Consider the following 22,541-nt stretch of genomic DNA (forward strand, 5'->3'; position numbering starts at 1 on the left):
ACCGGTCCTGTCACAGAGCCACCCACAGGTTCCGAGGCAGCCATAGGCTTGTTCATAGCCCCGGGAGCAGCCACGGCCTTGGCCCCAGATAAAGACTCAGGCTCAGTGATGGTTATAGGTTTGGCCACCGCTTCAGCCACAGCCAGTGGTGTCTTTGGGGCCACGCACTGAGGGTGGTTCTTCACCAGGCGACAGGATTTACCCTCAGTGCAGAAATAATTCTTGCAGGTTGGTGGGTAGACAGAGCCTGGATCCAGAGGAAAGGGATGTGGGGGAGGCACTGGTGGTGGGGGCAGGGAATGAGGGAAAGGATCGGTGTGGGGCAGAGGGAGGGAGCCTGTTTGGGGAAGGGTCCCTGAGGGGGCCTGGGGGAGGAGCTGAGAGAGGGAACCGGGCTCTGTCTGTAGGGATGAGATCTGTGGAGAGTGAACTAAGGATCCGAGATCTTGCGGACCGGCGGATACAGTCCCAGTTTGGACGGCTGCAGGGGGGAAGAGGCAAACAGCGAGAGTGAGACTAGGAGCCGGGTGCCCAGCTTTCTAGCTCCTTTGTCCATCTACGGGATGCAAACACCGGGATCGCGCACTCCTAGCCCTCAGAGACCCAGAGTTCCCTCCCCCCAGTCCCCGGGGCCTGCGAACTCCCCACCTCCCCTAGTGACTCGGCTGGCCCCAGCTCTGAACTCTCCAAAGCCATGGTGGCCCGGCTCACCAGCCTGCCGCACTGCCTGGGTTCCAAAGCCAGCATTCGCTGAGGTCCCGCAGCTGAGGACCCCTATTGCTTGGCCCCCGAGAGTCTCCAGCCGGTGGCTCCCGCCGCCTCCAGCGCCGTAGGCGACCTCCGTCCAGGAAAAGCTTCCATCTCCGCAGGGAATGGACCTCCAGTGCAAGTCGGTGAGCGGCCGCTTATCCAGAAGCACGGTCCCCGGCTCCGGCCCCTCTCCGGGGGCCACGAGCAGGGCCAAGTTGGAGAAGCCTGGCTGCGCCGTCAGGGAGTAGCAGCTGCCGTAGGAGCCCACCGGCGGCACCTGCGCAAACCAGGGGTCGTAGGCCACGCCCTCCCGGGACCCGCCTCCGGCCAAGAACAGCACCTGGACCCTGGCGGAGGACCGGAGCACCAGGGGCCTCAGCGAGTCCACCGGGAAACGCAGGACGCGGCCGGGGTTCAGCACGCGCTCGCCCGCGGTCCCGCCGCTCCAGAAGTTCAGGAGGCTGCCGCTGTCCGACACCACGTAGACGTAGTCGCAGGGACTCTTAGTCCCGGGGACCCGCGAGGCGAAGGGAGGCACGGCGTAGATGCGGCCCCAGTGGCCCATGGGCAGCAGCTGCTCGCACACATGCTCGCAGTCGCGGCCAGAGCGCAGACAGCTGTGGCCCGCCACCACCGCCACCGGCAGCTCGGCGTTCACAGAGGTCCCGGACAGGTCGGCTTCACTCTGCACCTGCACCGCTTCGAAGGGCGCCAGGGTGACATCCAGGGGCCGGCCGGCCGGGTGGGTCACGCCCCCCAGGGTCACGGCGCACGGCGGGGTCAGCTGAACCCGCGTGGACTGGGAACCCGCCACCACTGCAAACTCCTTGTACCTGTCGCTGGGCTGCAGCGCCGGCGTGACCACGGTGTAACGCCTGCCCAGCAGCTCGCAGGGGAAAAGCAGCGCCGTGTCCAGAGAACGCGGCCGGGAGTTCACGGCCATCACGGACACAGGCCGCGACGACGTGACCTGGACGGCGCCAGGGCCCACTCCCGAGCCGCGCAGTTCCACGCTCGATGGCAGCCGAACGCATCGCGTGCGCCCGGGCTCCAGGTTCAGCTCCTGCCGAAAGGAGGCCACCGGAGCCTCCACCGTCACCAGGGCTGGCCCCGGCTCAGCCGTCGGCACCTCCTGCGGCGAAGACACGTAGAGGCGGAAGTCTGGCGCTGCCGTGCCCCCGTTCTGCATGAAGGCCGTGAGGAAGCAGCGGCCCAGGGGACCCCCGGTGACCGAACCTGGTGGAGGATGAAGCGAGAGCTGGGGTCAAGTCCTCGGGCCACCCCTCCCAGCCAGCGCCCTGCCGCCGATCCAACCCCTGAGTAGGACTCCCGGGCACACCCCTCCTTCTTTGACTTAGAGCCAACCAGACCCGCTCACTACAGCCCACCCTCCTCGCAGCCAACACAAGCAACCCACTACTGCAGAACCTCGTTGCTCAGAGTGAGCGCTCCAAGCTCAACTACCCCAGCCCCACTGCCTCCCGGGTCTCTTCCTTAACACTCACCCCACGGGAGCCAGAGGAAGATGAAGAGCAGGGCGGGTAGGCAGGCAGCCATGGCTGGGGGAGAGGGAGCAGGATCGAGAAGATGTTCTTCCACCTGCGCCCATTCCCATACCCTACTTTGATCCTAGCCTGCAGCCCCCGAGTTGGAGTCCTCCCCCTATCCCCCAAAACACCTCTCATACCCCACACCTGCCCCTTGAAAGATCCAAGCATCCTGCTCCCCAGCTCAGAGAATAAAGCACTGGCCTAGGATCTGGCTGGGGCCTCACCTGCCTGAGGAGCCTGGCTGGAGCTGCTCCTTCTGCAGGGGGATTTATACTCCCCAACACTTAGGTCCAATACTGGGTCCCCAGCCCCACCCTTTCCTCACACGGATGTTCCCATTAGTGTTGGCTCCCGGCAGACCAGGGCCTGTAATTAACCTTAATGAGCCTAAATTACCCAGTACCCAGAAGGTCTGAGGGAGAGATGGGTAGAGGGGCAGAGACAAGAATAGAGAGATGGGGACAGAAAGAGAGAGAGAGAGGGACAGAGATAGAGACAGTCAGGAAAAGAGATTAGGACAGAAAGAGACAGGAGAGAGACAGGGAGGAATTCCAAGCTAGGGAAGGGGCAGAAAAGAGGAAGGCTGGATGGAGAGGTTACAAAAGAGAAAGAGAATAGAAAGAAGAGACAGGAGAGAGACAAAGGAGAGGAAGACAGGGAGAAAGAACTGTGAAATAGACTGGAGGAAATATAGAGATAGAAGATCAGGGATGAGGGACAGACAGGAAGAAAGAGACAGGGATCGATACAGAAAGAAATGGAGGTAGGCAAAAGTAGAAACTGCAAGGTATAATAGTTGACATTTATGAAGCACTTAATATACATTATTTTGTTGGGCCTTCACCCTTATAAACCAGGTATTATCACCCCCATTTTACAAATACTGTAATTGAAGTTCAGAGAGGTTGAATAAATGGCCCATGATCACACAGCTCCTGAATAGCAGCAGCCCCAGATTTCCTACCTCCAAGTCCAGTATTCTTTTTACTGTAGTATGAGACCTCCTTCATCAAGAGAGAGAGACAGAGACAGAGACACAGAGACAGAGAGAGAGAAAAGAGAGAGAAGAGAGAGACAGAGACAGAGAGAGTCAGAGGGAGACAGAGAGAGAAGAGAGACAGAGACAGAGAAAGGGTCAGAGAGGGAGACAGAGAGAGAAACAGAAAGAGAAGAGAGACAGAGACAGAGAGTCAGAGAGAATCAGAGAGGGAGACAGAAACAGAGAGAGAGACAGAGAAACAGAGAGAGAGACAGGGAGAGAGACAGAGAGAGACAGGGACAGACAGAGAAGAGAGAGAGGAGAGAGACAGACAGAGACAGAGAGAGAGGGACAGAGACACAGAGAAAGAGAGAGGAGGGGGAGAGAGAGAGAGAGAGAGAGAGAGAGAGAGAGAGAGAGAGAGAGAGAGAGAGAGAGAGAGAGAGAACCAGAGAACAAGCTTGGAGAATAAAATGGAGAGATAGAGATTGAGGGTGGGGGTGGCAACTAGGAGAGAGTGGGGGATAAGAATTCTTAGGCAGAGGGAACAGTGAGTGGGACGAATAGAAACTCTGTAGACCTAGAAGCAGGAAGCACCTAGGAGCTAGGACCTGGGGGCCTGGATCCCTGAGAAGACTGGGGGATAATAAGGAAGCAGCCGCCTGGGTCCTGGCAGAGACCTGGCAGGCTTGTGGAAGGACTCTTTGTCCCAGGATGCCTGGTTTGGAGGAAGGGGGGCAAGCATGGACAATGGCCTAGACGTCATCCTTTGTCCCAGAACATCTCGAGCCAGAGAACAAAGATGCCGCACCCCAATCTGGAGCCAGGAGTGCACTGCCCTGGTCACCTGCCCAGGGACAAGGGGAGATGGGGGGAACCACAAAAGACCATGGTGAGGGTGACATAGAGAGGACAAATGGGGGACAATGTAAAAGGGGCATAAAAACAGGGAGGGGTGGTAGAAGAGAATACAGATTGGGTGAACATGGAGAGAATGGTATGAGGAGATATGAGGCGACATGGGGGACAGTGGGGAAAATAGTCTATAGTATGGATGACACGGTGAGGACAGCGTGGGGGGACATGGAGGACGATTTATGTAGGATCAAGACAAGAGGGGAGAGAAAGAGGTGGGAATCATGTGGGCAGACAGTGTGCTGGGGATGTGGCGGGACCAAATGATGAGAAGTGGGAACACAGAGATAGTGCAGTTTGGAGATCAAAGGGAGACAGACATGAGGAACAATGACTGAGGAGACAGCATTGGAAAGAGATAACAATGGAGGACAGACACAATAAACATTGTGTGGGGAGCAAAGAAGACTGGAGGGGCTGTGAGAAGCTGTATGGAGGACAAGCATTAAGTTAATGCACGTGAGGAGAATGAGGGAGAACTGGGATGGGGGAGGACAAAGGTTTGAGGCGAGAGGGGGACAAGGTGTAGGGACATAGCAGTAGTTTGGTAGGAAGACATTATGGAAAATGGGGGGTGAGAGTGACAGTGAGATGTAGAGAACAGTGAGAATGTGACTTGGGAAGAATGGAAAGACACAGGACACTGGTGATGGAAAAGGACAAGAAAGACAGCATATTGTGCAAAGTGTATGGGGACAGTGTGGGAGGGTGGAAGGGAATGTAGAAGGGAGTGTGCTGGATGGAGAGTGGATAGTGAGGGGAGAACAGATGGCCCAGACAGCCATTGTGGGGAGACCTGGTAGAGACGGGACAGTGTCAAGGTTGGGGGGGGATCAGGGACAGTAGGATGGAGCAGGGCCACACAGAACACAAATACCATGGGGGTACATGGGCGAGAGCTGGGGGCGGGGCAGTGTGAACAGCATACGGGAGATGGTGTGGTGGGCACCTTGTGGGCAGTAAGGGAAGGACTCCAGGGTTAGGGAGCAGAGCACAGGGATCACAGGGAGGGGTGTCACACGTGAAGTGTCTGAAAGACAAGAAGGAGATTGGGGTAGAAATTGGGTGGGGAGAGGATAGTAGAGGGATAGGCAGAGAATGGAATCAGACAGAAGAGAGATAGGGTGAGCAAAGACAAGAGACAAAATGGCAAGAGACAAAGACAGAGAGACAGGAGAAAGTCAAAGGAGGGGAAATACTGGCACAATGGAGGGCAGTTTAGGAAGCTGTGGGAGATGTGAGAGGCAATGTGAAATAACACCAGAGATAATGTGAGGGAACTGTGGGTTGGAGATATGGTTTAGTATGCTCCTCTTCTCAGGAATCCTGGACATTTCGCCCCACCCTAGGTATATGCCTGGGGCAGCTTGGTGTCCAAGTGGATGAAGTGTTGTGCTGGGAGGGACCCAGGAAGACTCATCTTCCTGAGTTCAAATACAGCCTCAGACACTTACTATCTGTGTGACCTCAGGCAAGTCATTTCACCCTGTTTGGCTCAGTTTCCTTGCCAGTTGAATGAAATGGAGAAGAAAATGGCAACCCACTTCAGGATATTTGCCAAGAAAATCCCAAATGAGGTCATGGAAAGTCAGACAACAACTGAAAATTGACAACAACAAAGTTGTATTCCTTCCATTCCATTCATCCAGGAGACTCTGTTTCTTTTTGCAGGAAGAAGTGTCTTACCCCCTCTAAACATGGGCAGTCTCCCATGGCCTAAGGTGGGTCCTTGTGTGTATCCCCGGGGGCCCTATGGGAGAGGGGAGGAATAGGAAAAGGTCTGCGACCAAGAAAGGGAGCGGGAGAGAGGTCAGAACTTCTTCCCTTCTCCCTCTTTACCAGTAAAATTTAAGTTCCTGGGGCAGCTAGGTGGCGCAGTGGATAGAGCACTGGCCCTGGATTCAGGAGGACCTGAGTTCAAATCCAGCCTCAGACACTTAACACTTACTAGCTGTGTGACCCTGGGCAAGTCACTTAACCCCAATTGCCTCACCCCCCCCCAAAAAAAATGTAAGCTCCTGTAGGTCAGGCACTGTTGCCTTTTTTGTCTCCTGCACCCAGCACAATGTAGGCACTTAATAAATGACTGATTCATTAATCAAAAGGTGAAACAATAGGGAAGAGGGAGGTAGAAAAAAAAATCCTCATAAATAACCTTTGCTGCATCTAAGTCAGGTTGAAGGGAGGGATCTCCCCAAAGCCAAGATTGGTGGAGCTCCTGGAAGAGGCTGAGCCCTGGATGGGCTGGATTCGGGTTTGCGCCACTGCTTCAGTCCCATGGCCTCAGCTCAGCTTCTATCTGATTGAGTGAACCAACAACCAGCATTCATGTCCTGGCGCCTTGAGAACCCGACTCAGGGGTATTTCATAGACTCACAGATTTGGAGGTAGAAGAGATCAAGTCCAGCACCCTCATTTGACAAACGGGGAGCCTCAGGCATAGAGAGACTGGAGAACATGGATCCAGTTATTCAGCTAAAGTGTCTGAGGCAAGATCTGAACCCACATCTTCCTGATTCCAATTTCGCTGCCCTGTCCAAGCCCCCTACTGGATTTCAGAGTGGGGGGTTGAACTGGAATTCCCCCATTCAATTTATACACAATCCAAATGGGGAGCGGCAGCTCCGGCATTTCCCCAGCCCAGAAAACGTCCCTTGGAACTGATGGGACCAAGCCCAAACTCCTCTGGGGTCCGAAGCCTGGATCCAATGTTGTCTCTTAGTGTTCCCCACTGTGCACCCCACACTCTGGCTAAACTGGAGCCACTGTCCACCAAAGGGGCCCCATGTTCTCCTGCCTTCAATCCTACCGGCCCTCGGCCTGCAATGCCTGCCCCATCACCCCTCTCACTGTCCATCTTGGCCTAGTGGAACATTATCCACCCCATGCAACCTTCCCTCCCTCCCCTGGTGAGGGCCAAGGGACTTCACTCCATCCCTCCCTTCTCCCTACAAGGAAGGGAGTGAAACTACCCCTGACTTGAGTACCCGTGGGCTCTAAGAGATCCACACCTCCCCCACCAGCCTGGCTCCCTTCTCCCTGAGGACACTGGGCACAACAGTCTTTCGAACAAGGTCAGGAGAAGCTATGGACCACAGCTGGATAACTCAGGAGTCCTGGAGCCGAGTGTTCCCTGGGGTAATGACCTGAATCCATCACTGCTGATAAATGGGCCAGATGGGGCCTTCTTCTTGGCCACAAGAAAGCACACATGAGCACTGAGGACAACACTTGCCCAGCCCATCCTCTGCTGGGGCCAGTGCTGCTGGGTGGATGGTTTGGGGACCCAGGAAATGCCTGGTGACTGCAGGAAAACCAGCCTCTTGCCCACCCTTCACCAAGGATCATGGGACCTGGTATCATCATGGAGCAGTAGTGGTATAGAATAGGGGGTGGGGGACAGGAGCTGAAGTTGAGAAGATCTGGCTTCAGATCCCACCTCAGACCCGGGCAAGTCATTGAAACTTTTCTTTCTTTCTTTCGTTTTTTTGTGGGTCGATGGGGGTTAAGTGACTTGCCCAGGGTCACACAGCTAGTAAGTGTCAAATGTCTGAGGCCAGATTTGAACTCAGGTACTCCTGACTCCAGGGCTGGTGCTTTATCCACTGCACCACCTAGCTGCCCCCCATTGAAACTTCTCTTGGCCTCAGTTTCTTCACCTGTAAAATGAGAGGGTTGGACCAGACAGCCTCTAATATCCCTTCTAGCTCTGAATCTACAAGCCCCCAAACCCCCAGCTCCAAAACATCCCTTGGAACTCAGAAGACCAAAGCCAGACTGCTGGCTTACATTCAAGGCCATCGGAGGCCATCCCTCTGACCTGCTACTCCCTACACAAGCTCCATGATCCAGACAAATGGAGCAAACAGCCTCAGGAATCCCCCGGACTGGTTTCTCAGCCTGGAAGGTCTAGCCCTGGGGCCCACCCACTGCCCCATGCCACCCATCCTCTAAGGCTCAATGGGGGCCCCTCCTCCAGGCAGCAGGCACCAACCTCCTCTTGTCTCGTGCCTGTCCCAGTGCTCGGGCCTTAGCCTCACCCTGGACAGCATGTCAGCTACTGGGGTGACTGGCATAGTCTCATGGGCCTGGAGGTGGGAGGGATCTTGAAAGTTACCGAGTCCAACCTTATCTTACAGATGAGGACGGTGAGGTCCAGAGAGACCAGGTGCACCACCCCGGAGAGAAGGGACAGGCCTGGAGAGAGGGAACCAAGCCTGGACCCCACAGCCCAGCTCACTGGGGTCAGCCCAGAGATGGGGCTGAGTCCTCTCAGCTCAAGGTGTGCCCATGGGCGGCAGCTCCCTTGCAGAGTCTAGACCTCAGTTTCTCCATATGTAAAATGAGGGGCTTGGCGAGAGTCCCTGAATTCCTTCTCCTAGCTCCAACATCTGGCGATTCTGCTCTCAGTCAGACCTGGCTGGGCTGACATGCTCAGGTCTGGTAATGAAGTACCCCACCTCCCAACCTAGGCCCTGACCATCCGAAGGATGCCATCCTGGCCAGCCTCACTCTCTGGCCTGCTCTGACCAGCTTCTGGTCAGTGTCACATAAATCCCAAACGTGGCCCCTAAGCTCCAGGAGCCCCAGTCCCCAATAGCAGTCCCTAATGCCTGGTGAATCCAGTCACACATGCCCCAGACCCTGGTGTTCTCAAGATTCTGGGCTCCAGGGACCAGCTCAGGGGCCCTGGGCAGGGCAGACTACTCCCTGGCCTCGAAGGAGGTTTTCTGAACAGGACCAAGGGGATGTGTGAGGGTGACGATCACCCCATTTATCTTCTCCCCACCCCAGGTATGATGGCTGGCTGACTAGACAGACAGACAGACAGATCAGGGAATGAATGAGGCCAGAACTTAGAAAAATAGGTTTCTCTTGACATAATCTCCATAGTGTCCCCACTTTCCCGCCAAGTCCCCTGCGGGATCGTTAAAAAGAGGAGGTTGGGCAGGAGCTGCGAGGTGGGCCAGCATCCAAGCATGGACTCCCCCCATGCCCATTCTTGGCCCAGCCACAGCCCCTGGAATCTACTCCATCCATGGTCTTCCCTGGGGCCAGGGCTAGGGATACCTGGGAGGCCAGGCCCGGCCAGGCCAAGGAATTTCCCAGGACCAAGGCCAGGTCTCAGGGCATCCAAGGGGCCAAGATCGTGCCAGGCTGAGGCTGGAGACATTCTAGGAAGCAGTTCAGGGCTAGGGATGTCCGAGGGGCTTCCCTCAGGATCATTGCCCTCCACGTTCATGAGCAAGCCGGCCCCTAGGCCCCCTTGAAGGCTCAAAGTCCAGTTGTACCAAGGTGTGCCCTTTGACTGGTGTTGGAGGTGTAGGGTCCGAGTCTGAGGCTGAGCTCTCAGGCCCAGGAGCTGGGGCCCCCCCATTGGTCTGGGAGCAGACACTGCTGACTCCTCCCCGGGCTGCGGGCTTGCCTGGAGGCTGGTCACCATGCACCTTGTATCTGAGCAGCAGGAGGAAAATGAAGCCCAGCACAGAAGCCACGATCACACCTCCCAGAGCGATGATCATGGTGCCCCCTAGGACGGGAGCTGCCGAGTGGGGTGAGCGGCAAGGCCGCAGCTCGGGTTCTGTAGAAAAGCGGGCACAGCCCACGGCCCGCGTGGCCGTCAGCCCCGTGGCCCCGTCCTCGGACACTGCCAGCACGCAGAGGTCATAAGTGCGCCCGGACACCAAGTCTGTCAGGTGGAAGGAGCGGCTACCAGCTGGGACCATCCTGCAGGGGAGAAGAGAATCGAGCTTGGTTTCTGGCCCAAGATGGGCTCCCCAGGAAGGGACGGCTCCTGAGGCTGGTGACTGCTTCCTTTTTACCTCATTTCCCCATGCCCAGTCCAGTGCCTGGTACTGAGTGAGCACTTGGTAAATGCATGAATTAAACTGAATTCCTCCCCTCTTCCTTCCAGCCTCCCCTCCCCTCCTCCTCTACTTCCAGACACATCTCTCTACACCCCTGGCTCACAGATGCCCCAGTTCCTCTAGTCTCTGCCACCCCGCCCATTTTAGCCAATTTCCCAGTTTTCCTATTAGCTCCATCCCCCGATTTTCCTCCTAGTTCCACTGTCCAGTGTCATGTTCACCCAGTCATAGACTGAAAGCCGGAAGGTGCTTTAGAGGCCAGTGGCTCTAACCCTCCCATTTTACAGATGAGGAAATGAGGCCCAGAGGCATTATGGGACTTGCCCAGGGTCACACAGCTAGTAAATGTCAGAGGCAGGATTTGACTTTGGGTCCTCCTGGCTCCACCTCTGGGCTTCTGTCCATTACCCAACATGTCTCGAGCTCCCTCACACCTCGTCCCCTCTCACCTGTAGACGAGGATGTCATCAGCGGAACTGTTGTACTGGATCTGGTACATGCGGAGGCCAGGGACAGGGCCGTGGTCAGGCCAGCGGATGAGGGCAGCTGTGGCGCTGCGCTCGGCCACCTGGACGCTGCCCCCGTCACTATCACCCTCATGCTCAGGGGCCTGTGGGAGCCCAGCCCGGGGATCCATGGGGGCCAAGGAGGAGGAGGCAGATGATGAGGAGGGGGTGAGAGGGACCCCACCTTCACCATCTTCTCCTTCACCGCGGGGTTCACAGCTGGTGCTGTTGGCCAGCTGGGGTGGGGGTGGCCCGACAGTGAGCTCCACAGAGGCGGTGGCTTCCCCAGCAGCATTGGCTGCAATGCAGGTGAAGACACCGCCGTCACCAGGTGTGGCTGCCAGCAGCTCCAGCGTTCCATTGGGAAAGGCCCGAGTGCGACTGGAGTTCCCCAGAAGCCGGCCCCGGGGAGACACCCAGCGTACCCGGGGCTCAGGGTCCCCAGCAGCCCGGCAGCGCAGGGAGGCCGTGCGGCCCTCAGGTACAGCGACTGGTGGTGATCGGTGGGTGACCACCGGAGGCTCGCACACAAACTCATCCTCCCGCACAGCCCAGAAGGAGCGGCCTCCCAGGGCTGGGGGTGAGGCACAAGCTTCCAGGTCGTCTTCCCGGGCCAGCCTCCTCAGCCACACCAGCTCACAGTTGCAGTGGAGTGGGTTCCCCCCAAAGGCTAGCACCAGGGCAGAGGCTGGGGCGCCCGGTCTGGGCCGGGACAGTACAGGAAGGCGGGAAAAAAGTGGGTCTGGCGGGATGGTGGTGAGCCGGTTAGCTGTCATGTCCAGCCTAGCCAGCTTGTGCAACCCCGCAAAGGCCCCTGCGGGGACAGCCGCCAGCAGGTTATGATCCAGGCCCAGCGTGTTGACGTTGGCCAGGCGGGCTACGGCGTCCCAGGGCAGGGCCTCCAGGTTGTTGTAGCTGAGATCTAGGTCCTCCAGGGTCTCAGCACAGTCAGCCAGGGCTCCCGCGGCCAGGACGCCCAGCTGATTGTTGGCCAAGATGAGGTGGCGAAGGCTGACCAGCCCCCGGAGCTGCGCCGCGCCCAACGAGGACAACCGGTTGCCGTCCAGATGCAGGGCCCGCAGGGCCCGCAGATCAGCAAAGGCCCCCGGTGCAATGTGGGCCAGCGTGTTGCGGCTGAGGCTGAGGTGCAGCAGGCCCGTCATGTTGGCGAGGTCACGGCGCCTAACTGAGGCAATGAAGTTGTCAGGGAGGCGAAGCTCAGAGGCCCTGCGGTCCAGCCCCGGAGGCACGAAGAGCAGGCCAGCCCCTGGGCACAGCACGCTCCGGGGTGGTGAGGATGTCTGGCATCGGCAGCGTCGTGGGCAAAGCCCTGAAACTGAACCATCGGGCACAGGCGCTGGTCCGACCGCACTGGCGGCCCCCAGCCGTGGGGGGCTGAGAGCCAGCAGGCACAGGAGCGGCAGGGTCAGCATCCTCACTTCACAGGCACGGAGGCTGGTGCCCGGGAGCCCTGGGGAGAGAGGCATGAGCCCAGGTTAGGGTGGCTGGCACAGAGTAGGTCAGAGACATGGGGGAGGGTAGAGATACATGGAGACACAAAGAAGGGGTGCAGATACATGGAGACAGAAAGAGGGGGTGTAGAGATACGTGGAGACGCAAAGAGGGGGTATAGAGGTACATGGAGACACAAAGAGGGGGTGTAGAGATACATGGAGATACAAAGAGGGGGTACAGAGATACATAGAGACATATGAGGGTGTGCAGAGATACATAGAGACATGGGGCAGGGGCAGAAATATGGACAGCCACAGAAGGGGTGCAGAGACACACGGGCTGGAGGGGGGGGTCAAGTAGAGATACATAGGAAAAGAACTAAGGCCACAGAAACACACATATAGGGCTAGAGCCACAGGGAAGGCTAGAGAAAGAGGCACACAGAGATAGGGTCAGAGACACAGAGATAGCCAGAGATAGAACCAGTTACAGAGACACAGAGGTGGGGCCAGAGTCCCAGAGACCCAGTTACAGAGACAGACACAGAGATCCACGGGCAGAGCTAGAGATAGACTTATGGAGACTCCCAGGGACAGGGCTACAGGCACGGAGGGCAGAGTCAGAGCCACAAAGACACAGACACCCCCAGAGACAGGGCCGAGCCACAGAGACAGAGACTGGGAGAGACAGAGGCACAGACCCACAAAGAGGACAGCATTGTCGGAACCCCCAGGCCATGGACAGCGCGGGCTCGCCTCTTACCTGGAGCCCCCTGGGGCGGGGTCACAGGTCACAGGTCACCCCCGGACCCGGGGGTCTCGGTGGGGCGGCCGGGCCCGGACCCTTAGGGCCCAGGCCCACGAGGCCCCGGGCCGGATCAGGCCGTGGTTCGGGCCCCGCCAATCCCCGGCTGCGGCTCAGCCTCCGACTCCCGGGCGCCGGGCACACGCGTGGGGGGTGGGGAGATGCGGGGCAGGGCGGGGCCGGGCGGACAGGAGGCCGGGGCCCGGGGCGCAGGGGCCATGGGGGGCGCCGGGCGGCCGGGCCGCGCGTGGGGGGCGGAGGCGGCGCCGCAGCCGCAGCAGTAGCAACAGCGGCGGCAGCAGCAGCAGCAGCAGCAGCAGCAGCAGCGGCCGCCGCCGCGCGGGGCCGGGGGGGAGGGGCCGCGGGCCGCAGGAGGCCCCGCCCCGCCCCGCGCGTGGCCGTGGCGGTGGCTCAGGTGCGGGGGGGGGGGCGCGCCCACGCGGGGCCGGGCCGGAGGGGGGAGGGGGAAGAGGAGGGGGACGAGGCGCTGCCGCCGCCGCCGCCGCCGTGGGGGCCCCCCCCCCGGGTCTGCTCCGCGCGTGGCGGCCTCCGCGAGGGTCGCTCCGGGAACCCAGGGCCGGGCGCAAGCGCGGCCCCGATTAAAGGCAAAGGCGCGGTCTCGATTAAAGGGACAGGAGCGCCCCGATTAAAGGCAAAGGCAAAGGCGCGACCCCGATTAAAGGCGACCGGTCATGGGAGACTCCTATGCCGATGGACGCCGGTCCCAGGCCGGGGGGAACCCTGGATTCCCGCCCTCCCCGGCCCACGGGACAGAAAGACTAACAGCCCCCTCCTCCATCCTCGGACACTCCTGGTGCTCTCCCATCCTCCACCCCGCCCCCCACCGTCTGACCCTTCGTTCCCTGACATCTACCCGCCCAGCCTTAGGTCCCTTTGTGGGCCCCGTCCTCGGACCCCATTTCTTCTGCTCCCCCATCCCCCATCTTCTGACCTTCTTTCTGACCCTCCATCCTTGGGCATCCACATCCTTGAGAATCTCTCAACTCACTTTGCCACCTTCAAGGAGCCATCTCCATTCCCCCGATTGTTAGTGCTCACCCCGACCCCCACCCCCCATTCGTAGGTATTTATCTTGCATCGATCCCGATCCTTTATTTGACTATAAACAAACAAGTTGTATCCCTAGGCAAATGTATACATCCCGAGGGCAGGCGCTGGTTCCCGTTTGCTTTCATACCCGCAGCACTTTTCTTTACTCCCCGCATACAGTAGGTACTGAATAATATTTGCTTGATTATTAAGCACTTACTATGTACACTGCACAAGGTGCTACCTTGCAGGGGATACAAATGTGAAAGTGAACCAGCCCCTGCCCTCAAAGAGCTGATATTTTACTGCAGGGAAACTGGAGAAGAGATACAAAATCGATTCAGTGATTTTCAGAGGATGCTAACAACTGCAGGGATTTAGGAAAGACTTTCTGAAGAAGTGGGCTCAGGACTCCAAGAGGGACAGAATTCCCACCATGGAAGACCCCCTATGCAAGGACATGGAAGTGGGAAATGGAATAGTGTATACTGAGAATGAGTGAATGAATGAAAAGCGTTGATTAAGAGCTTTCTATGGTGATGACGGTCTGAATTAGGGTGGTTGTGTAGTGAGTTAAAAGAAAGTCTCCTATCAGAGGGGTGGAATCAAGAAGACTTGGCAACTAATGGAATATGAATATAGAGGGGGGAACATGAAGGAGAGGGGAGAATGGAGGAAGACTCCAACGTCAACATCCTTGATGACTGGAAGGATGGGAGTGTCCTTGAAAGTTGGGAGGAGGGATGGGTTTGGGGGAAAATAAAGAATCCCATTTGGACTTGAGTTAAGGGAGGTCTATCTATGTCAAGTGGAGCTGTCCAGCAGTTGAAGGTATGGGACTGGAGCTCAAGAAGGTTTTGGGATGAATAGGTAGATAAGTGAGATACGTGAATAGAGATGATAATTGAATCCATGGGAACTGAAGATGATCCTAGAGAGAGTATAGAAGGATGACCAAGCAAAGGCCTCTGGGTACACCCGCTGTTAGGTTGTGGGACATGGATAGTGATATTGCAAAGGAGACTGAGAAAGATTGGCCAGAGAGGGGAGGAGCCATGCTCTGGCAACTAGCTATGAAAGGTTGGGGAGGAGAGAGTGTATGGAAAGAGGGGTTGGTTAATGTGTCAAATATTTCTGAAAGGTCAATAAATAGTTGTTAATTAAGTGGCCACAGTTCACCCCTCCTTACCCCTACCCTGTCCTGTTCTTGATCTGCTCTCCCCATTCTCTGACCCTGCATTTTCTTTTTTCTTTTCTTTTTGTTTTTTGTGTGAGGCAATTGGGGTTAAGTGACTTGCCCAGGGTCACACAGCTAGTAAGTGTTAAGTGTCTGAAGCCAGATTTGAACTCAGGTCCTCCTGAATCCAGGGAAGGTGCTCTATCCACTGTACCACTTAGCTACCCTGACCCTGCATTTTCTATTTCTCTATACTCTGACTTTCTACCTCTGACTTTCTTTTCCCAGATTCCGTGACTCCCTCTTTCCTCCTCCTTCACCCTCCTTCCTCTAGTCCTCCTTCTCTTTCCCAAAACAAGGGGAGGAATTTCTGAGGGAGAGAAATGGGAACCCAAGTCTAAGGGTCTGGATATCTAAGGGGGAAACAAATGTTTAAGTCTGTTGGGGATGGACAGACATGGTCCCAGGTCTGATGGGGGAGCCAATGACCTTGGACAGGGCCTGTGCCTGCCCTCAGTTCCTGAAGCTGTTCAGGTTTCCAGCAGATGCTTTCTGGACTCCTTCCTAATTGTATCTAATGAGAAAATGCATCTAAAATTAACTCAGGCCTGGGGGCAGCTCCTTTCACATCACTGGAGGAGATGCCAGAGAGATTGAGAGAGAAAGAGAGGGAACTCAGAGACTTAGCAACTATGGAAGAGACAGAGAGAGTGAGACAAAGCTTCAAAGCCATGGGGTGGGGGAGAGAGGATCAGGGACACAGCTAGGGAGACACAGTCATAAAGTTATGGGAGAGGTGCAGCTAGGTGGCACAGTAGTTAGAACACCGGCCCTGGATTCAGGAGGACCTGAGTTCAAATCTGGCCTCAGACACTTGACATTTACTAGCTGTGTGGCCCTGGGCAAGTCACTTAACCCTCATTGCCCCCCCCCCCCAATAAATAAATAAATAAACATTTTAAAATTCACGATAGACTTATGGAAGAGATAGAAGCCAACCCTAGAAGTTCCTGACACAGAGAATAGACACAAACTTGCAAGACTGGCAGGTATCTCAAAGAATATCTAAATGGTATGAAGCCCCTCTCCAACATCCTTGACAAATAGTCATTTAGCCCCTACTTAAGCAATAGCCAACCTAGGACCTTCTGGCACATCCCATTTCCTTACTGTACTTCTTCAGTTGTCAGGAGGTTTACTGATACCATGTCTAAATCATCCCCTTTCCCCGAGTGCTCCTGATTCTTCCCTCTGGGACCCAGGAGGCCAATCACTCTTCTATGAGACAGTCATTTGACAATTGCTATCAGGTTTTCTATTCTTCAAGCTAAAGATCACCACTTTCTTTTTTGAATTAGTTTTATTTTTTTATTCTGAACTTAAATACAAAACAAATAATATTTCCATGTAAACAGCAGAACACAACAGGATTATATGCGAAGCCATTCCATTTCATACTGTTTGATTTTTTTAAAAGTATCTAATAAATTCTAAATATCACTTTCAAAGCTCTCCTGATTACTTACTTGTGCTTCTTTCTCAACATCCATTCTCTTTTGTACATTGAAAAGATTTCATTGGCCCTCTTTTTTCCCATCATTCTTGCTGACCTCCTGTCCTCCAATACCCCTGCTACTGAAAAACTGAGAGAAAGGGGAGAAAAAAGACCTGTTTACAAATAAGTATAGTCAAGCAAAGTAAATCCATACGATCCATCCCCCTGTCAGGAGACAGTTAATAGGCTTCATCATAGGTCCGCTATCAGCAGTTTCTTTTTTTTTTTCTTTTGCAGGGCAATGAGAGTTAAGTGACTTACCCAGGGTCACACAGCTAGTAAGTGTCAAGCATCTGAGGCTGGATTCGAACTCTCGAATCCAGGGCTGGTGCTTTATCCACTGCACCACCTAGCTGCCCCTATCACCAGTTTCTTTAATCAGTCCTCATATGGCATGAGCTCAGAATCCAAGTCACTTCCCCTCCATGGGCCTCAGTTTCCTTATCTGTAAAATGAAGAGATGAGATTGTATAATCTCAAAGGTCCCTTTTGCCTCTAAATATATGATACTATGATTTTATTCACCACTATAATCATTCTCCTCCTCCTGTTGTTCTCCAGTTTGTCAATGGCCATTATAAAATGTGACCCCAGAAGCAGACATGAAAATTCTGGTGAGGGAGCTGTGAGGAAGCAATAATAATAATAACTGAAATGTATGTAGCATTGTAAAGATTGCAAAATTCTTTGCTCTGGGACTACTTTTCCAAATAACCACTCACATTGGCAGTCTAGAACCTCAGAAGGCAACTATTATTACTCAGAATTCTTGAAGTAACCTTGAGGGGTTAGGCTTTTTAATATCACTCATGGGCCCCTACTAGTGTTATTTCCTTGGATTATCAGCCAGACTGAGTGAACTTTTAGGAAGGGTATTTATAATTAAAAAAAAAATTTGGGGGGGGGTGTGAGGCAATTGGGGTTAAGTGACTTGCCCAGGGTCACACAGCTAGTAAGTGTCAAGTGGCTAAGGCTGGATTTGAACTCAGGTCCTTCTGAATCCAGGGCTAGTGCTCTATCCACTGCACCACCTAGCTGCCCCAGGAAGGGTATTTATTAAGTAGGTATAGCAAGGACAGTTATTATAGAAACATCCACCATTCCTACAACCTCCAAACCAGGGGAATGCTTTCCTCTTGCACGCACAAACTCCTTGGTGAGAGTGGGCTCAAAATAAGAGCACACATGTAGTCACTGGGTAAATTCACAGCTCCTGGTTACTGGAAGGTCTTTTTCTCCCTGTCTGCCATCTTCATGAAATCCCCCTTGGGTATAACTCTCTGTAGAAACCATCTTTCCTCCATGGGTATACTATGATCTAGGTGTATTTCTCAGTTCCCAATGAGGATGTTGCCATTAGCCACTGTTGTTCTGGGGATAGTGCTACTGATGGGAGGCAGAGTGGGGAGAATTCCCTCTAAGTAGATTCTTTACTGCTGGATTTGACTACAGTTTGCCTGACTGTCTCTGAACTAGCTTGCTGTTTTTATATATAGCCCCCACGAGGCATGACTGATTCTATGCAACCAGTCTCAAGATATTTCCTCCCTGGCTTCCTTTAAGTCCCAACTAAAATACCATCTTTTATTGGAAACCTTCCCCAATCCTTCTAAATTCTAGCTGTTGTTCAGTCGTGTCTGACTCTCCGTGACCCCATTTGGGGTTTTCTTGGCAGAGACACTGGAGTGGTTGGCCATTTCCTTCTCCAGCTCATTTGACAGAAGAGGAAATTGAGGCACACAAGATTAAGTGACTTGCCCAAGGTCACACAGCTAGTAAGTGTCTGACACCATATTTGAACTCAGGTCTTCCTGACTTCAGGCCTAGCACTCTATCCACTGTGCCACCTAGCTGCCCACTAAATTCTAGTACCTTCCTTCTATTACTTATTTCCTATTTTTCCTATATATACACCTTACTTTGTATATATTTATTTCCATGTTGTCTCCCCCATTAAACTATAACCTCCTTGAGGGCAGTGACTGTCTTTCTTTCTTTTTTTTTTTTTTAGTGAGGCAATTGGGGTTAAGTGACTTGCCCAGGGTCACACAGCTAGTAAGTGTTAAGTGTCTGAGGCCAGATTTGAACTCAGGTACTCCTGACTCCAAAGCCAGTGCTCTATCCACTGCGCCATCTAGCTGCCCCCACTGTCTTTCTTTTTATTAATTTTAGCCACAGTGCTTAGAATAGTGCCTGGCACATAGTAGGCACTTAATAAATAAATGTTTATTGGATTTATTAGATTGGATTGGGAACCTGATCACACCTAGCTTAGTTTTTATTGATTGATCCAGTGGAAAACTCTGAGGCTTCTGTGATTAGTCAAGGGGGGTGGGTGGGCTCCACCTTTACATATTATCTCGACAAGCAACACAGTCTAGTGACGGCTGGTTTCTTACCTCCCAAATCTAACCTGATAGGCCTTGGCAGCTAGACTCAATGACTCCTTACCAAGAAGACTGGTAAGGTCTACAAAGTCTGTGGTAAGGTCTAATTCATCGATAAATCTAACCTCAGTAGCTAAGAAGATAGAACTCTGGACTATTAAGTGCAGCCCCCCCCCAGTCCCCCCAGGTCTAACCTAACCTAAAGAATGAGGCCTGTGAAGCCCATTCCAGGTGGGGGGGGCATATAATTTTCCTGAATTATCCCCTCCCCCCCATCCTCCAGCCTCCAAGGTCTTTAAAACATCTAAAAACTAGCAATCCATGTGCTGGGACTCCAGAAAAGATCAGGGTCCTCATTTCTTGTGAGTGGAATGGGGTGGGGGGAAAGAGGGGAAACAGAAGGGGGAAGGGGGATTGCATTCGGGCCTTCCTCTCTTTCGCCCATCGCGTCATTTCCCCAGGGCCCAAGCCACAGGTTCCTCCTTTTTTCTCCTGGAAAGTGCCCCTACCCCCCACCCAACGGATATACTCATAAACATCATAAGACTGACTTTGGGTTCCTGAGGGGGTTGAGATTTGGGGCCGGGAGACTGAAAGAACCTCCTTTTCCCCCCATTTCCTATCCATCCTCAGGCAGAGAAGAAGCTGCTCTCCCTTCCCAGTCCCAGCCCCCAAAGCCAACACCCAGCTTCCTGCTGCTTGGTTCCGTGGACTCCACAGAAGACTCTACAGAGCCCCCATGGCTAGGACCAACTTTTGCAATTTTTCTGCCTTTCTTCTGACTCTCTGTTCCTTCTCTCTGCCTCTCTGTCTCTCTCTGTCTCTGTCTCTCTCTGTCTCTCCTAATCTCTCTCTTTCTTCCCCGCCCCCCCCATCTTTTCCAGCATGTTGCTGCTGCTGGGGTGGGAGGCAGCAGGAACAGGACCAGTAAATTGAGAACATCATAATTAGGCCTTTAGGCTCAAAACCTAGACCTAAGCAGTTCCATCTGTGACTAACTGAAGGCCTCTGGTCCTTGACAGGGTAGGAACCTGGGGGGAGCTGATGCCCCGGTCCCCCAGTGTCATCTGTCTCCCTTCCCCCTTCTCCCCGCCTCCTACTTCCTCTCTGTTCAGACACTTCGCCACACCCTGCCTGGCTTTTCAGACCCCAGTCTCCAGATTCCCTGGGCCCAGCCATGGGAGTTCCCACCCTCGGCCTGGCCCTAATCCTGGCCCTGCTCCTGACCCCAGGGGGTGAGTGAGGGGTGCTTTGGGTCCTGGACAGGAAAATCTTCTCCATGATCTCTGGACCCAGAGCCTGGGGACATCCATGGAAGTTGGGATGGTGAGGGGACCTCTAGTGGGGAGAGTTGGGGGGACTAGCTGTATATCCTGGAAAGGCTCAAAGGACTAGAATCTCAGACCTCCCCAAATCCGTGTTAAGGCTCTTTAGTGTCTGGGCATTGGGGGTCCAGGCCGTTGGGACAGAGGGTGATAGTTTGAGGAACTGAGGAGAGGAAGCATTAAGAGATTTTCTTCCATGACCTTAATGGTCCCAAGAGGCTCAGGGAGAAGGTGGGGATGGGCCAGATTGGACATCTAAAGTCTCCCCCCACCACCCCCTGCAGGCTTTGTCTTCTGATGAAATTGGCCCTTCTGGGGTCAAAACCCCGGGCTAGGGCAGTTCAACCCTCTGTCATTGCAAGTTTATTTTTTCTGTCCCCAATCAGGTTTCAACCAGGTCTCAGCTCAAAATGGTAGGAGTTTGGACCCCCTGTCCTGCTTGCTTCTCAGACCTTCCATTGAGGACCCCAGACCCCTTCCCTGCTGATTCCCTAGAATCCCTCCCTGCTGACTGCCCCCCAAGTCCTCCCCACTGACTCTGAGACCTCATTGACTCCCTAGCAAGACTCACCTTTGACCCCTAGCACCCTTCATGGACCCCCTTCCAGGAAGTCTACTCTTTGCATCCCTTGAACAATCCTTCAGACCCTCCAGTCAGGAGGGGATTGTTGTACTTGACTCCTGGCCCCTCCCAGTGATCTCCTGACTCCACTGGCCCTATCCTAACTCTTCCTGTGTTCTCTGTAGAAGCTAGTCCCTGCCCAGCCGTGGGCCCGGGGATCCTGGCTGGGATTGTGCTTGGAGATCTCGCTCTGACCATTCTCATTGCCCTGGCTGTTTACTATCTGGGCCGCCTTGTGCCTCCAGGTCGGAATGCCCCTGAAGGTGAGGGATCGAACTGGGGGACTGATGAGTGTGACAGTGAGGCAGTGATGAGAAGATGGGACTGAGTGGGAGAGAGACCAGTGAGGATTACATAGAGCAGGGGATGAAGGAGTGGGGAGACTCTGGGGTAAAACCAAGGCTTGGGGCTGACAGGGATGTGAAAGCCTTGGCTAGGGAGGGACCAGTGACTGGGGAAGTGGATGGAGCACAGGGAGGAGCTGGCTGTCAGGGGCCAGTGTCCAGAGTTCTGAAGGCCTCATACATCTCTTGCTTCATGCCTTTTCCACACACCCAGCTTCCAAGAAACAGAGGATGACAGAGACAGAGTCCCCCTATCAGGTAAGAGAAATCCCCTTATGCCCCAGTTCCTCCTTGAACCTCCCCTGGAGCCCCATGTCTTTGTTCTTCTAGGACTCTTCCTCTTGAGCCAGAAACCAAAGGTTCCCCCCAGTCCCAAATCCCATCAGGAAGATGGAGGAAAGGCTTTGATTAAGGAAAGCAATTGGAAAGCAGAATACTGTGGCTCCCAAGTCACTTGAGTCACACCCAGAAGGAATCCCGTGGAGAGAGCTCAATGGCCTGGGGGTGGGAGGTGGGGGAGCAGAAGAGGCAGCACAAAAGCATCCTGGCTCACTTAGGTGATCCCCAAGACTTCCCTTACCCAAGTCTGGGGAGAGGTGGCCCCCCGGGTCCTCACTGCCAAGCCCTGGACACTCTCAGCTAAAATCTTCATGCCTGAGAAGAGGAGTGGAGGCTTTGTACCCACCCTACTCCCAGGCTCCCCCAACAACTCCCTCTCATGTCACCCCTTGACTAAGTCATTCTGATGTCCACTCAGGAACTCCAGGGCCCTAGATCAGACGTCTACAGTGACCTCACTACCCAACGTGGATTCTACAGATGACTCATGACTCAATCCAAGGATGGCCAGTGTGGGAAGCTCACAGCCTCTGACTCCAAGAACCCCAGCCCTGCTAACCCCTTACTTCTCCCTTTTCTTGTCCCTTCTTTGATCTTTGGGACTTTCTTTCTCCTCCCACCATCCCTCTCACAATAAACTTGGAACAGATACCTTCTTTGTGCTGAACTTTGGGGTTCCAGGAGGTAAGGGATGGGGGGGGAGGCTAGACTATAAAGATGCCAGGGTCCCAAGGGACTGGGTTGTGGGGACTCGTGGTTCCTGAAAGGGAACAGAGAACGAGAATATTTACCTCTTAGGGCCTGGTAGCCAAGGATCCATGGTGCTGGAGGGCTTGAAATGGGGTACGCCAAGTCCTTGCTTATGAGACTGTGGAAACCACAAGAGTCTCCCTTATTAAACAGTGGATATATCTGA

The 22,541-nt window shown here is 54.4% G+C and overlaps 2 protein-coding genes across 2 annotated transcripts; one reads left to right on the forward strand and one right to left on the reverse strand.

Moving 5' to 3' along the window:
• Positions 1–9,050: 9,050 nt before the first annotated feature.
• On the reverse strand, positions 9,051–13,006 carry LRFN3 (leucine rich repeat and fibronectin type III domain containing 3). Its single transcript, XM_043999258.1, has 3 exons — positions 12,785–13,006; positions 10,511–12,038; positions 9,051–9,921 (listed from the first exon to the last, which is right to left on the reverse strand). Exons 2-3 carry the CDS (start codon positions 11,998–12,000, stop codon positions 9,417–9,419), a joined length of 1,995 nt encoding a protein of 664 aa, XP_043855193.1. The 5' UTR covers positions 12,001–12,038; positions 12,785–13,006; the 3' UTR covers positions 9,051–9,416.
• Positions 13,007–14,545: 1,539 nt separating this feature from the next.
• On the forward strand, positions 14,546–22,276 carry LOC122748194 (transmembrane immune signaling adaptor TYROBP). The gene is made up of 6 exons (XM_043993874.1): positions 14,546–14,606; positions 20,057–20,230; positions 20,707–20,733; positions 21,068–21,205; positions 21,501–21,544; positions 22,044–22,276. Exons 1-6 carry the CDS (start codon positions 14,546–14,548, stop codon positions 22,107–22,109), a joined length of 510 nt encoding a protein of 169 aa, XP_043849809.1. The 3' UTR covers positions 22,110–22,276.
• The last annotated feature ends 265 nt before the right edge of the window (positions 22,277–22,541 follow it).

Source organism: Dromiciops gliroides, chromosome 3, assembly GCF_019393635.1.
Source record: "Dromiciops gliroides isolate mDroGli1 chromosome 3, mDroGli1.pri, whole genome shotgun sequence".
Taxonomy (NCBI): domain Eukaryota; kingdom Metazoa; phylum Chordata; class Mammalia; order Microbiotheria; family Microbiotheriidae; genus Dromiciops; species Dromiciops gliroides.